General features: G+C 45.6%; 1 protein-coding gene across 1 annotated transcript in view; it reads left to right on the plus strand.

Moving 5' to 3' along the window:
- The window catches only part of LOC134983750 (zinc finger protein 268-like), a gene marked incomplete at its 3' end in the record, with an annotated part of 66295 nt that extends 50626 nt beyond the window's left edge, over positions 1–15669 (plus strand). The window contains exon 3 of the mRNA XM_063949393.1: positions 14665–15669. Coding sequence (XP_063805463.1) covers positions 14665–15669 — 1005 coding nt within the window. The remainder of the gene's footprint in view (positions 1–14664) is intronic.
- Between the last annotated feature and the right edge of the window lie 320 nt (positions 15670–15989).

Consider the following 15989-nt stretch of genomic DNA (forward strand, 5'->3'; position numbering starts at 1 on the left):
GTCTGGTGTTTATGGGGGATGTAGTCTTTTATTGATCCACTTTGCCATAAGTTCCGCCGGAGATAACACTTGGAGGAGAGTCCATCATGCTTATGGGAGTTGTAGTTTTGTGATTCCATAAATTCGAGCAAAGACCGGAACTCGTCACTTGAAACCGGAAGTTGTCATCGCGGATACCGATGTTCATGGGAGATGTAGTTTAAACCTTCTCTGCAGCACATCTCTCATGCAGGGCCGTCCTCTGCAGCATCACGATGTCACAGTGACTGTGGGACACGCAAACAGTCGCCACGGCAACATAGTATGCCGATGTTTGTTAAAGTCAAAAACCGGGAATCATGGGAAATGTAGTTTGAAAAAAATAATTCTGAAAAAAATAGTCTACATAAGTGAAACCTTAATGGTGTCTTAATAAGTTAATAATTAAGAATTAGCAATAAATAAGTTTAATTACAACTTAAGAGTGATCGTTTAAGTTATCTAAAGTGCAACGAGCAGTGATATGAATTACAAGAGGAACATATATCCCTAATATAATTGGTGAATCAGGACAAATTAGGATAAGCAATACATATAAGTGATGCTGTAATGAATAAATCGCAATGAATAAATCAAATTTTAAAATATTACAATGAATCTATATGGAATATAAAGTGTCTAAGTAAAAATAGTGCAGAATACTATGTGGAAACCCACATGGTATCAGGAGATTGGAGTGATTTACATGAACCATTTTAATTCGAAATCACCATTTAGGCCTGTGGGGGCTAAAGTGCTATAATTAAAGATATAATTCATCTCTGTTTTTGCCAACAAATTGGCCGTATTGTTGTGGCGTTTATTACTTTTTATATGTCTTAGACCATAGAAACCACTAATTTCAGAAATCCGGCAGTCATGTTTCAATTTAAAGTGAGCGGACAGGGAATGGGTTTCAAGTCCCTTTTTTATATTTCGGATATGTTCCCCTAGTCTTGTTTTTAGGGGACGAGATGTCCGTCCTATATATGTCAAGTTACATTTGCAACTAATGGCGTAAACGACATTGCTTGTGTCACAAGTGATAAAATCTTTTATTTCCACAGTTTTTTCATTAATTTGTATTTTTTCAATTTTGCTACAGCCCATACTTTTAATGTTGCGACAGGCCATACAACTGCCGCATCTGTAAAAGCCCTTTGACATTATTCTCGGTGTGTTTGGAATGGTCTGTATGGCACTGGAGACTAATTTTGATCTAAGGTTAGGAGCCCTCCGGTAAATGTGAACCGGTTTATCTGGGGCAAGTGGCCCTATTACCGGATCATGTTTAATAAGATTCCAGTGCTTCTTCATGATCCTTTCAATATTTCTATGTTGGGTAGTATATTCTGTGACGAACGCCCATTCATATTTTTCATCTTTTTCTTTTCTTGTGGTGTTTTTTTTTAACAGTTCTTGACGGTCTATTGTATTAACCGCCTCCATAGCCCTATTGATATTGTCTTTTCCATAGCCACAGGCTTCAAACTTTTTAGTTAGAATCTCTGCTTGTTGTTGGAACATAACATTATCGCTACAATTCCTTTTTAATCTCTTAAATTGGCCTATTGGAATAGAATTAAGCCAACTGTCATGGTGGCAACTATCTGTAGAAATATAAGTACCGGAATCTGTAGGTTTGGAAAAGGTCTTAGTGTTAATTTGTCCGTCCTTGATATAGATTGTAATATCAAGGAAGTTGACCGTAAGTTGATCTATTTGAAATGATAAATTGATATTCTTATCATTGGAATTGAGTCTATCACAAAAAGCGTGTAGAGTCTCTACATTACCACGCCAAACAAAAAAGACGTCATCAATATAGCGGACATAGGACACTAGGCTCGACCCGAGCACGTCGGAAGACCAGATGGCTTCGGCCTCCCACAAACCCATAAATAGGTTGGCGTAGCTCGGGGCGAACCTGGTGCCCATCGCTGTCCCCGTTTTTTGGAGGTAGAACTGGTCCTTGAAAAGGAAAAAGTTGTTCTCAAGGATAAATTGCACACCCTCTATGATGAATTCTTTAATCTCATCAGAATGCTCAGATAGGCTTAGAAAAGGATCGACTGCCTCTATACCCTGTTTATGGTCTATAATGGTATAAAGGGAGGTCACATCTGCAGTGACCAGATAGTTACCCTCCTCCCCTAATTTGAAGCTGCAGGGTCTTTTCCGCTTATCAAAAACCCTTTTGGTCACTAATGACACAGACACAAGGGCTTTCTTCACTTTCCTCCAAATACCTCTAAGGACAGAAGCCACAGAGGAACCACCAGGCGTGGAGTCCAGGGGGTCAAAAGAATTGGCCTTAGGATGATGCCCATACACACAAAGGAAGGGAGAGATCCCTGTAGCAGAGTGAGCCGCGTTGTTATAGGCAAACTTCGCCATGGACAGATGAGCAACCCAGTCAGTCTGACACTTGGAGACATAACACCTGAGGAACTGCTCCAAGGACTGGTTCACCCTTTCAGTCTGCCCATTAGACTGCGGATGGTAGCCTGACGACAAGCTGACAGAAATCTGGAGATCGGAACAAAATGCCCTCCAGAATTTGGCCACAAACTGGGATCCGCGGTCAGAGACCACATCAAGTGGCAACCCGTGGAGACGCACAACATGCAGCATAAATAATTCAGACAGGCGTCTGGCCGATGGCAGCCCAACCAGTGGAACAAAGTGCGCCATCTTCGAAAACCTGTCAACGACAACCCAGATGGCTGTCATCCCCGAGGATTTGGGCAAGTCCACCACAAAATCCATTGAAATGTGGGTCCATGGCTTAGATGGAATAGAGAGTGGATGTAATGGGCCAACAGGAACCCCTCTAGGAGTCTTATTTCGGGCACAGATGTCACATGCCCGAACCCACTGATCCACATCCTTAGCCACCGAGGGCCACCACACCGCCCTAGATAGCAACTCCCGAGTTCTGGCAATACCCGGGTGACCTGCCGACTTCTTGGCATGGAATTCCAGGAACACTCGCTGTCTTAACCTAGGAGGCACAAACAAAAGACCTACCGGAAGGTCTGGAGGAAACTGCTCCTGTGCTCTAAGGACTAATGACAAGAGGTCCTGGGTATTGCCCACTTTAATACATGATGGGGACACAATGGGCAACGGCTCCTCGGTGGTCTCCTGGATTGGTGCAAAACTCAGCGAGAGCGCATCAGCCTTGATGTTTTTTGACCCAGGGCGATATGTTATCAAAAAATTAAAGCGAGCAAAAAACAAAGCCCATCGTGCCTGCCTGGCATTGAGACGCTTCGCTGACTCTAAATATGCCAAATTCTTATGGTCGTGAGAATTGAGACCACAAACTTAGCCCCCTCAAGCCAGTGTCTCCACTCCTCGAGTGCATCCTTAATAGCCAACAATTCCCGGTTACCCACGTCATAATTCATCTCGGCAGGCGAAAATTTACGGGAAAAGTAAGCACAGGGATGAAGGCGATTATCAGACACTCCCATCTGAGAGAGCACTGCCCCAGTACCCATCTCAGAGGCATCCACCTCCACCACAAAAGGACGCTCTGGATCTGGGTGTCGCAGCACCTTGGCCGAGACAAATGCCCTGTTGAGACGGGCAAAAGCCGCTTTGGCCTCACAAGACCAGTGAGCAACATCCGCCCCTTTCTTAGTGAGTGCCACCAAGGGCGCCACTATAGACGAAAATCCAGCGATAAATCGTCTATAAAAATTCGCAAAGCCCAGGAAACGCTGAAGCACCTTCAAACTAGTGGGCTGCACCCAATCCAGGACTGCCTGTACCTTGGAACCCTCCATTTGGAAACCTTCTGGGGAGATAATATATCCTAGAAATGCGATTTGCTGAACTTCAAATTCGCACTTCTCCAGCTTCGCCCCAAGCCGGTGGTCTCTGAGTTTCTGGAGGACTAAGCGTACATGCTTCCGATGTTCCTCCAGGGAATGGGAGAAGATTAGGATGTCATCTAAGTATACAACTAAGAATCTATCCAAATATTCCCTGAGCACATCGTTCATGAAATCCTGGAAGACTGCCGGGGCATTACAGAGCCCAAAAGGCATCACCAAATATTCATAATGCCCTGAATGGGTATTAAAGGCAGTCTTCCATTCATCCCCCTCTCTTATTTGGATTAGATTGTACGCACCACGTAGGTCAATCTTAGAAAAAATGGTGGCAGTACGAAGCTGGTCAAACAAGACCGAAATGAGAGGCAGTGGGTATGAGTTTTTAATCGTGATACGGTTCAATTCCCTGAAGTCGATGCAGGGTCGCAACGAACCCTCCTTTTTACCCACGAAGAAGAACCCCGACCCAACTGGAGACTGTGAAGGTCTGATAAATCCCTTAGCCAGGTTCTCCTGAATGTACTCTGCCATAACCTGAGTCTCAGGACGTGACAGGGAGTACAACCTGCTCTTGGGAAGCTTAGCATTCGGCAACAAATCAATGGCACAGTCATAGGGGCGATGGGGAGGTAGTGCCTCTGCAACTTTTTTGGAGAACACGTCCGCAAAATCTGCATAACACCCTGGCAATCCTGGCAAACTTAGCTGCGAGAGCCTGACTGGAAGGCTCAAGCAACTCCTGAAACAATCAGTACCCCAACTAAGAATCTCCCCAGAGACCCAGTCAAATTGAGGATTGTGGGCCCTTAACCAGGGTAACCCCAACACCAATGGGGCAAAAGTACAGACAGTCACATAAAAGGACAATTCTTTAGAGTGTGTGGCTCCAATAAACAAAGAAATCTGGCTAGTGCAAGAGGTAATTTTACCCTGGGATAATGGTTCCCCGTTTAACCCACAAATCTCAATTTCCGATGCCAAGGGTACTAAGGGAACAGAGTGTTTCAGGGCGAATTGGCGGTCCATAAAAACCCCGTCGGCCCCACTGTCCACAAAGGCCTCAGTCTTGACAGTTTGACCGAGGATCTTCAAGGTCACCGGAATGATAAGTCTTCTTGGGAAATTCTGACTTCTGGCCTGACAGGATATTTCCCATCACCCTCAGGCCCTGAAGTTTTCCGGCTTTTCTGGGCATGATACTACCACATGACCCTTATTCCCACAGTACAAACACAACCCCTGCTGTCTCCTCCGCGTCTTCTCACGCGAGGAGAGGCGGGTAGCCCCAATCTGCATAGGCTCCTCGGAAAAATCCTCAGAGTCCGAGGTTCCCTTGGGAAAGAAGGAAACCTCGGTCTCCCTTTCAAGCCTACGCTCTCTCAGCCGTCTATCCACCCGGATGGATAACTGCATGAGCTGATCCAAGCTATCAGGCAAGGGATATTGTACCAGTTGGTCTTTTATCTGGTTAGAAAGACCTCTTCGGTACTGGTGTCTCAGGGCTGGGTCATTCCACTGGGTGTCATGGGCCAACCTCCGAAACTCCGTACAGTAAACCTCAACTGGCCTTCGCCCTTGCTTAAGGATCGAAATCTGAGCCTCGGCTGAGGCCGTCTTGTGAGGGTCATCATACAACATGCCCAGTGCCGTAAAAAAAGCATCAACACTTTTAAGCGATGGACAGTCAGGCTGCAACCCATATGCCCAGACCTGTGGGTCTCCTTGTAGCAAGGAAATCACTATGCCCACCCGCTGAATCTCCGACCCAGAAGACTGGGGCCTAAGCTGGAAATATAGCTTGCAGCTCTCCTTGAAACAAAAGAACTGCGAGCGATCTCCAGAAAAACGATCCGGAAGATTTACTTTCGGCTCCTTAACCCCTGAAGGTGCTGCTGCTGCGGGAGCTCCGCCAGCGGCCTGGGAGGTGTGCATTTTAATGGACAAATCATTAAATTGTCGAGTCAGGACCTGCACCTGATCGACCACCTGTTGCAACGTATTTTGAGGGGTATGCTCCATATTCCCACAAAATTTCAACAGGAGTATTAGGCTGCTGAATATGTTATGCACACCAGTGCCTGCAGAAATGTACTGGTGTCTGAACTGTTATGCACACCAGTGCCTGCAGGAATGCACTGGTGTCTGAACTGTTATGCACACCAGTGCCTGCAGGAATGCACTGGTGTCTGAACGGAGAGGGATGCAAAACAAATGAACTCACAGACAGACGGGGGAATATGACATTACATACACAGAAGGCGATAAGGTAACAAAATAAACACAAAGTGAACAGAGAAGCCCAGAGGCTAAGAAACTGGGTGTCTCCCTAGTATTAGGAATGATCAGATGGAAAAAGCAAGATGTTGTGTTTTAATACGTAGAGAACCCAAAATGCTGTTGCTAAGGGCAACAGCAAAAGCCTAAAGGGTTACCAATGGGTGTGGCAGTAAACTCCTTGGTCAGAGATGGAATAATAGACACAAGGAGATTCTCCACAATCCTAATCCTCACAGGTTCAGCTTACTTCCACTAAACTGATACCTGAACACCTTGCACAGTGAGAAAGGATTTAGGCAGGCAAGTCTGAGAATACAGCCGCTAAGTTCACAGAGTAGCAAAAGAACCCCAGCAAGTTAAACGACTGACTCCAGTCTTACTGCTAGGTCTGGATTGGCAGAGTGTAGTACCAAATCCCCAGGCCTATTTGCAGTAAGCAACAACAAATACAAAGCTACACAGTACTGGCTAACTTTCAGGAACTGACTAACCAACAAAGATTCAGCAGCATCTGCTTAACCTGAGAAGAGGGTTTATAAACCAGGTGCTGTCCACGCCCCACTCAGACCTCACAGACTGTGAGCACAAAAACCAGCACCGGATCCCCTGCCGTGCACAGAGCCTGTAACCACTGCACAGCAAAAGACCCGAACCGGAGTATCAGCTGTGCTCAGGTTATTCCGCTAGCACTTGTCTCCCGGTTGCCATGACGACGTGGTAGCACAGGGCAGGAGACCCTAACAGGTAGATAAGAAGCCACTTAGTGAGGAGATCTCCAGAAAGCATGTCTGGATGGACCACACCCCTCTTATTTATTATTTTATATACTAACAGGGGTGACAGGTGTGGTACATCCCTGCAAAGGCAGATCCAATCTCTTTCTCATCAGACTCTGCTGTGTTACCTGCACTCTCACTCAGATGTTCACTGCTGCCAGTAGCACACGTATGAGAAGCAGAAGTATGGCGGCAGCTGTATAGATTCTGATATGTAATTCTCTATATCATACTTACTGTACACACATCATCCTTATTAATATTGAGAATATAGAAATAAGACACTGATGATGGGGATGTAAAAATAGGATTTTAATTACCTACCAGTAAATCCTTTTCTCGTAGCCTGTAGAGGATGCTGGGGTCCAATTAGTACCATGAGGTATAGATGGGTCCTTTGGGAGCCAATGGCACTTTAAGAGTTTAATAGTATGGGCTGGCCCCTCCCTCTATGTCCCTCCTACCAGACTCAGTCTAGAAACTGTGCCCGAGGAGACAGACATACTTCGAGAGAAGGAAATACACAGATAGTGGTGAGATTCCCACCAACTCACACATAACAAAAAGGAAAGCCAAACTAACCAACTTGGAACAATTCAGCAACGGCTGAACCAACAATACTGAACCAAGTAACACTGCAGAAATACGAAGCATAGGGCGGGCACCCAGCATCCTCTACGGACTACGAGAAAAGGATTTACCGGTAGGTAATTAAAATCCTATTTTCTCTTACGTCCTAGAGGATGCTGGGGTTCCATTTGGTCCCAAGGGGATGTACCAAAGCTCCCAGAACAAGAGGGAGAGTGCTGAGTTTCCTGCAGAACTGATTGACCAAACTTGATGTCCTCAGAAGCCAAAATATCGAACTTGTAAAACTTAGCAAATGTGTTCGACCCTGACCAAGTAGCTGCTTGGCAAAGCTGAATAGCCGAGACACCCCAGGCAGCTGCCCAGGAAGAACCCACTCTACGGGTAGTGTAAGCATAAACAGATTTTGGAATTGGCAATCCTGCCATGGAATAAGCATGCTGGATAGTAAGCCTGATGCAGCGTTAAATTGTCTGCTTAGAAGCAGGACACCCAATCTTGTTGGGATGATAAAGTACAAATAGTGCGTCTGACTTCCTGTGACGAGTAGTTTTCTTCACATAGATTTTCAAAGCCCGCACGACATCCAAGGACTTTGAGGTAATTGAGGTGTCAGTAGCCATTGGCACCACAATAGGTTGGTTGATATGAAAAGCCGACACAACCTTAGGGAGAAATTGCTGACGCATTCTGAGCTCCGCTCTATCCTCATGGAAAATCAAGTAGGGGCTCTTGTGCGACAATGCCCCCTATTCTGACACACATCTGGCAGAAGCCATGGTCAACAACGTGACCGCCTTCCAAGTAAGAAACTTTACGTCCACCTCCTGTAAAGGTTTGAACCAATCCAATTGCAGGAACTGCAGCACCACATTTAGATCCCAAGATGCCATAGGAGGCACAAAGGGTGGTTGGATGTGCAGAACTCCTTTCAAGAAAGTTTGAACCTCAGGGATAGCAGCCAATTGTTTCTGAAAGAAAATAGGCCGAAATCTGGACCTTGATGGAGCCCAAGCGTAGGCCAACATCCACACCTGCTTGCAGAAAGAGGAGAAAATGTCCCAGTTGAAACTCCACCGTAGGAAACGTCTAGGATTCACACCAAGACACATACTTTTTCCAAATCCGATGGTAATGCTTAGACGTTACCCCCTTCCTAGCTTGGATCAGAGTAGGAATAACCTTATTCGGAATACCCTTCCGAACTAAGATCTGGCGTTTAACCTCCATGCCGTCGAACGTAGCCGCTGTAAGTCTTAATAGGTGAACAGCCCCTGTAGTAGAAGGTCCTCGCGAAGAGGAAGAGGCCTCGGATCCTCCAGCGGTAAAGCCAGAAGATGTGCGTACCAAGCCCGCCTTGGCCAGTCCAGAGCAATGAGGATCGCCGGAACTCTTGATCTTTTTATTAGTTTGAGAATCCTTGGGATCAGTGGAAGTGGAGGGAACACATACATTGACTGGAACACCCACGGAGTCACCAGGGTGTCCACCGCCACTGCCTGTGGGTCTCGTGTCCTGGAACAGTTCCTCCGAAGCTTCTTGTTGAGACGAGAGGCCATCATGTCTATCTGAGGTACACCCCATCGGCACGTTACCTCTGCGAATACCTCTGGGTGGAAGCCCCATTCTCCTGGATGGAGATCGTGTCTGCTGAGGAAGTCCGCTTCCCAGTTGTCCACTCCCGGAATGAAGATCGCCGCCAGCGCGTTTTTTTCTGCCCAGAGGAGGATTCTTGTTACCTCTGACATTGCAGCCCTGCTCTTCGTTCCGCCCTGTCATTTTATGTAGGACACCGCCGTTAGATTGTCTGACTGAACCTTAATAGCTCGATCTTGCAGAAGATGAGCCGCTTGTAGAAGGCCATTGTATATGGCCCTTAGTTCCAGAATGTTTATTTTAAGGACTGATTCCCGGCTTGACCATTTTCCTTGGAAGTTTTCCCCCTGGGTGACTGCTCCCCAACCTTTGAGGCTTGCATCCGTGGTTTGAAGAATGCAATTCTGAATCCCGAACCTACGGCACTCCAGCAGGTGAGAAGTTTGCCGGAACCAGAGTAGTGAAATTCTGGCTTTTCGGCGACAGGCGTATCCGCTGGTGCATGTGAAGATGCAATCCCGACCACTTGTCCAAGAGATCCAGCTGGAAGAACCGTGCATGGAATCTTCCATATAGTAGAGCCTCGTAGGAGGCTACCATCTTCCCCAGAAGGCGAATGCACCGACGAACCGATACCCGGGGAGGTTTCAAGACATCCCGGACCATTGATTGGATCAACAACGCTTTCTCCACTGGTAGAAACACCCTCTGCACTTCCCTGTCGAGTATCGTCCCCAGGAAGGTCAGTCTCCTTGTCGGTTCCAAATGTGACTTTGGAAGATTCAGGATCCACCCATGATCTCAGAGTAGTTGAGTTGAGAGCGCAATACTCTGCAACAGCTTCTCCTTGGAAGATGCCTTTATCAGCAGATCATTCAGATATGGAATTATGTTCACTCCCTGTTTGCATAGGAGGAGCGTCATCTCCGCCATAACCTTGGTGAACACCCTCAGAGCTGTGGAGAGGCCAAATGGCAACGTCTGGAACTGATAGTGACAGTCCTGTAGTGCAAACCGTAGATAGGCCTGGTGAGGCGGCCAGATCGGAATATGAAGGTACGCATCCTTGATATCTAGGGATACTAGGAATTCCCTCTCCTCCAAACCTGAGATCACCGCTCTCAGGGACTCCATCTTGAATTGGAAAACCCTCAAGTAGGAGTTCAACGACTTCAAGTTCAATATAGGCCTTACCGAACCATCTGGTTTCAGTACCACAAACAGGTTTGAGTAATAACCCTTGGTTTTTGGGTGAAGTGGAACTGAAACAATGACATTTGTTCGTACCAATTTTTGAATGGCTTCCTGTAGAATAGCACTTTATGTCAGCGTCGCTGGTAAGCCTGATTTGAAGAATCTGTGAGGTGGGAATTCCTGAAACTCCAGTCTGTACCCCTGGGTAACAATATCCATCACCCAGGGGTCTAGGCATGATGACGCCCAGACGTGACTGAAATCTTTTAGTCTTGCTCCCACCTGCCTGATCTCCAGGCTGAGAGGTCCACCATCATGCTGAATATTTGGAGGAAGCAGAACCTGGTTTCTGTTCCTGGGAACCTGTTGGTGCAGGTTTTTTAGATCTTCCCCGACCTTCTCTAAAGAAGGTGGGAGGGGGTTTGGATTTTTTACATTTTGTGGCTCGAAAGGACTGCAGTGTAGGTGTAGGATAAGATTTCCTAGCTGAGGCTGCTGCGGAGGGAAGAAATGTCGACTTACCCGCAGTCGCCGTGGAAATCCATGCATCCAATGCGTTCCCAAATACTGCCTGACCTGGTTCTCCACACTTTTGTTGGATTCTGCATCCACAGTCCATTGGCGTAGCCAGAGACCTCTGCATGCCGAGAGAGCCATGGAAGTGGCAGGCCAATGTCCTTCATGGCCTCCACCATGAAACCTGCAGTATCCTGTATGTGACAAAAACAAGTCAATGTCACTCCTATCCATAGTATCTAAGTCCTCTAGTAAGGTGCCTGACCACTTTACTATGGCTTTAGAAATCCACGCACAAGCAATAGTGGGCCTTAAAACCACGCCTGTAGCAATGTATAGTGATTTGAGTGTAGTCTCAATCTTGCGATCAGCCGGCTCCTTTAAGGCCGTTGAACCAGGGACAGGTAAAACCACCTTTTTAGACAGCCTAGATACAGAAGCGTCTACTATAGGTGGGTTTTCTCACTTCTTCCTATTCTCTTCAGGGAAAGGGAAAGCAATGAGAATTCTTAGAGGGATCTGGAATTTTTTCTCTGGGTTTTTCCAGGATTTTTCAAACAAGGAGCTTAACTCCTTAGAAGCAGGGAAGGTAAGCGAGGACTTCTTATTTACTGTAAAATAAGATTCCTCTACTTGTTCCGGAACCTTCTCAGAAATATGCAAAATATCCCTAATGGCTTCAATCTTTAGCTGCAACCCTTTAGCAAGGGATGCATCCCCCCCCCCCCTGCATATCCCCATCACCGTCCCCTGTATCAGAGTCGGTATCAGTGTCAGCTTGCATTATCTGGGCAAGTGTACGTTTTTTGGGGTATGTAGGTGGGGTTTTACATGAAGTAGTGGGAGCTGAATACTTCAAACCCACTACAGATTGTCTCAAAACCTGCGTCTCTTTCTCAGTATGTGACATCCTTGTTGAAATCTGGGATATCATTCCCCTTAAAGAATCCACCCATGGGGGTTCGGAGTCAGAAGGCTGAGACAGCACATTGCAGTCCTGAGTACATGGAATAGACTCCTCAGGAGAAGATACACACTCTGCAGCACAGGAGACAGAGTCCTTAGACATAGTAATGTGGATATACACACACAAACACACACACACACACACAGGAAAATGTCAGACACAGTTTCCCCCAGAGTACCTTCAGAGAGTCACAGAGTATAAGGAGCAGCCACACAGCGCCCCTGTAGGCAGCTATTATGATAAAAGCCCGGCGCTGACTGACCTTAATATGGAGGGCAGCGCTCCCTGTCAATGTCCTAGTTCCTATGATCTGCAGGGAGAAAATGGCGCTGGTGAGTGCTGAATCCGCCCTGAGAGGAAGCCCCACCCATTGTAATGGCGAGTGGCTTCCCGCACTAATTGTTTATACTGGTCTGAGGATTTTAGTGATAACAGGGGGAATAGCGCCTGTTAGCTGTGTGACCAGTAGAAAGCTGAAAGGGTTATCCTGCACTGGATATCAAACATCTTTGAACTCATATGATACTTATGATAGTGTCTGACATGCAATGTGTGTGAACATTCTTCTCTCCTCTCTATTTTAGATTGGTATAGAAATAAAAGTTAAGTTTTAATATTTAATCATTAATTCACAATATATCATATTATATATTATTTATTTATTATTTTAAAAGAGTGCTCCAAAAAAGGAATTTTCTTTGAGGCTAGTCCTCACAATAGTTCTGAAGCTGTGTGACCAGTGTAAGGTTTATCCGCGCTGGCTCAGGACGCCCCTCAAAGCACCTACACTGTGTGTTGCTGACCCTTCCTGGAGCGTAGCCTGTCAGCTGCGCTCCCACCCTTGTGCCGCCATACCCTGCCGCTAACCGAGACGCTGGCGCTGTACTCACCACTTTTCTTTCTTCTGGCTTTGTTAGGGAGTGGCGGCCGTGCTGCAGGAGTGAGTAGTCGCCTCGTGGGCTTGCGATCAGCAACCTCAGGAGCTCAGTATCCTGTCAGCGGAGTAGAGAACCATTAACTCTATAGGAAGTTGGTTCCTGTTCCCGAACCCCCCTAAGTCCCACGAAGCAGGGAGGCTGTTGCCATTAGCCTTCCTGTAACCTAACTAACTCTAGAAAATAAAAAACTAAGAAAACTCCTAGGAGCTCCCCTAGCTGTGACCGGCTCCTCCGGGCACATTTTCTAAACTGAGTCTGGTAGGAGGGGCATAGAGGGAGAAGCCAGCCCACACTATTAAACTCTTAAAGTGCCAGTGGCTCCCAAAGGACCCGTCTATACCCCATGGTACTAAATGGACCCCAGCATCCTCTAGGACGTAAGAGAAAGTAGATTATAAACTAGCAGATGATGATTACAGGGTATCATATGGTGTATTGCATGTAAAGTACCTTGTTCCACACCTACTCTGCTGTAGCAATATACCTTTTATAAGGGTGAGTAACACATGTACAGGCTTACCAGCGTATGAGCGCACACATAAAGGAATACTACCTTACCAATGCTTCCAGGAGTAACGTTAGGAGACATTTCTCTGATCCATCAACTCATATGACTGATGTTATTATTCATCTAGAATCTCCAATTCATACGATATGTTCCCCATCCATTGTTTTACATTGGTGCTGACATAGGACTTGGCGAGTGACTACATCTCCATTTTTACTTCATGGTTAGTTACCAGTACAAGAGAGAGAGATATCTAAGTCTTATTATAATATTACATTTGTTATTGTGAGTGTTCTCAGGAGGGTGGACACAATGATCATCTGAGACACATTATTATAAAGCCTTCATTAAGTTATGTTTTATTGGCCCTCATTCCGAGTTGATCGCTCGCAAGGAGAATTTAGCAGAGTTGCACACGCTAAGCCGCCGCCTACTGGGAGTGTATCTTAGCATCTTAAAATTGCGAACGATGTATTCGCAATATTGCGATTACAAACTTCTTAGCAGTTTCTGAGTAGCTCCACACTTACTCGGCATCTGCGATCAGTTCAGTGCTTGTCGTTCCTGGTTTGACGTCACAAACACACCCAGCGTTCGCCCAGACACTCCCCCGTTTCTCCAGCCACTCCTGCGTTTTTTCCGGAAACGGTAGCGTTTTTATCCACACGCCCCTAAAACGCTGTGTTTCCGCCCAGTAACACCCATTTCCTGTCAATCACACTACGATCGCCGGAGCGATGAAAAAGCCGTGAGTAAAAATCCTAACTTCATAGCAAAATTACTTGGCGCAGTCGCAGTGCGAACACTGCGCATGCGTACTAAGCAGAAAAACGCTGCGATGCGAAGAAATTTACAGAGCGAACAACTCGGAATGAGGGCCATTATACACACATTTACAATTAAGTGTCCCAGAGAGTCGTCTTCTCCTATTGTTTACAAGATTAATATTGTTACAGAAAATGTCACATTTCCATAATGTATTTTATTTCCAGCAGATGGACACACAAGCAGGAATATCTCAGAAGGACATCTAATGTTATCCCCGGATTGTGACATAAGAGATAATGACAGTAGACAGGATTCTCCAGGAGATAAACCCATTACCCCAGTTATACATCCAGCTCTATCAGCTGATCCCCCTGATCCTGGGAAATGTTCTCCTGATCACTTTGATATTGGTGCATCTGTTACAGCTCTGAGAGTAGATACAGTGTTTCACTGTTCTATAGATGCCAAATGTTTTACACAGAACACAAAGCCTATTAACCCACACACAGGTAAGTTAAGTGAAAGGCCACTGATATGTTCTGAGTGTGGGAAATGTTTTACACAGAAATCACAACTTGTTACACATCAGAGAAGTCACACAAGTGAGAAGCCATTTCCATGTTCTGAGTGTGGGAAATGTTTTGCACACAAATCAGTTCTTGTTAGACATAACAGAAGTCACACAGGTGAGAAACCATTTCCATGTTCTGAGTGTGGAAAATATTTTGCACACAAATCACATCTTGTTATACATAACAGAAGTCACACAGGTGAGAAGCCATTTTCTTGCTCTGAGTGTGGGAAATGTTTTACACAGAAATCACAACTTGTTACACATCAGGGAAGTCACACAGGTGAGAAGGCATTTTCATGTTCTGAGTGTGGGAAATGTTTTACACAGAAATCACAACTTGTTACACATCAGAGAAGTCACACAAGTGAAAAGGCATTTCCATGTTCTGAGTGTGGGAAATGTTTTGCACACAAATCAGTTCTTGTCAGACATAACAGAAGTCACACAGGTGAGAAACCATTTCCATGTTCTGAGTGTGGAAAATATTTTGCAGACAAATCACATCTTGTTATACATCACAGAAGTCACACAGGTGAGAAGCCATTTTCTTGCTCTGAGTGTGGGAAATGTTTTACATGGAAATCACAACTTGTTACACATCAGAGAAGTCACACAGGTGAGAAGCCATTTCCATGTTCTGAGTGTGGGAAATGTTTTACACAGAAATCACAACTTGTTATACATCAGAGAAGTCACACAGGTGAGAAGGCATTTCCATGTTCTGAGTGTGGGAAATGTTTTGCACACAAATCAGTTCTTGTTAGACATAACAGAAGTCACACAGGTGAGAAGCCATTTCCATGTTCTGAGTGTGGAAAATATTTTGCACACAAATCACATCTTGTTATACATAACAGAAGTCACACAGGTGAGAAGCCATTTTCTTGCTCTGAGTGCGGGAAATGTTTTGCACTGAAATCAGATCTTGTTAGACATCACAGAAGTCACACAGGTGAGAAGCCATTTCCATGTTCTGAGTGCGGGAAATGTTTTACACAGAAATCACAACTTGTTACACATCAGAGAAGTCACACAGGTGAGAAGGAATTTGCATGTTCTGAGTGTGGGAAATGTTTTGCACACAAATCAGATCTTGTTATACATCAGAGAAGTCAAACAGGTGAGAAGCTGTTTTCTTGCTCTGAGTGTGGGAAATGTTGTGTAAGTAAATCACATCTTGTTATACATCACAGAAGTCACACAGGTGAGAAGCTGTTTTCTTGCTCTGTGTGCGGGAAATGTTTTACACAAAAATCACATCTTGTTAGACATCAGCGAACTCACACAGGTGAGAGGCCATTTCTACACTCTGAGAAATAAATCAGCTCTTGTTACACACAATAGACATCACTCAGGTGAGGAACCATTTTAATCTTCTGGAGTATACTTATCATTGCCATGCATTGTTCTTCAAGGTTCTTATC

Source organism: Pseudophryne corroboree, assembly GCF_028390025.1.
Source record: "Pseudophryne corroboree isolate aPseCor3 chromosome 3 unlocalized genomic scaffold, aPseCor3.hap2 SUPER_3_unloc_23, whole genome shotgun sequence".
Taxonomy (NCBI): domain Eukaryota; kingdom Metazoa; phylum Chordata; class Amphibia; order Anura; family Myobatrachidae; genus Pseudophryne; species Pseudophryne corroboree.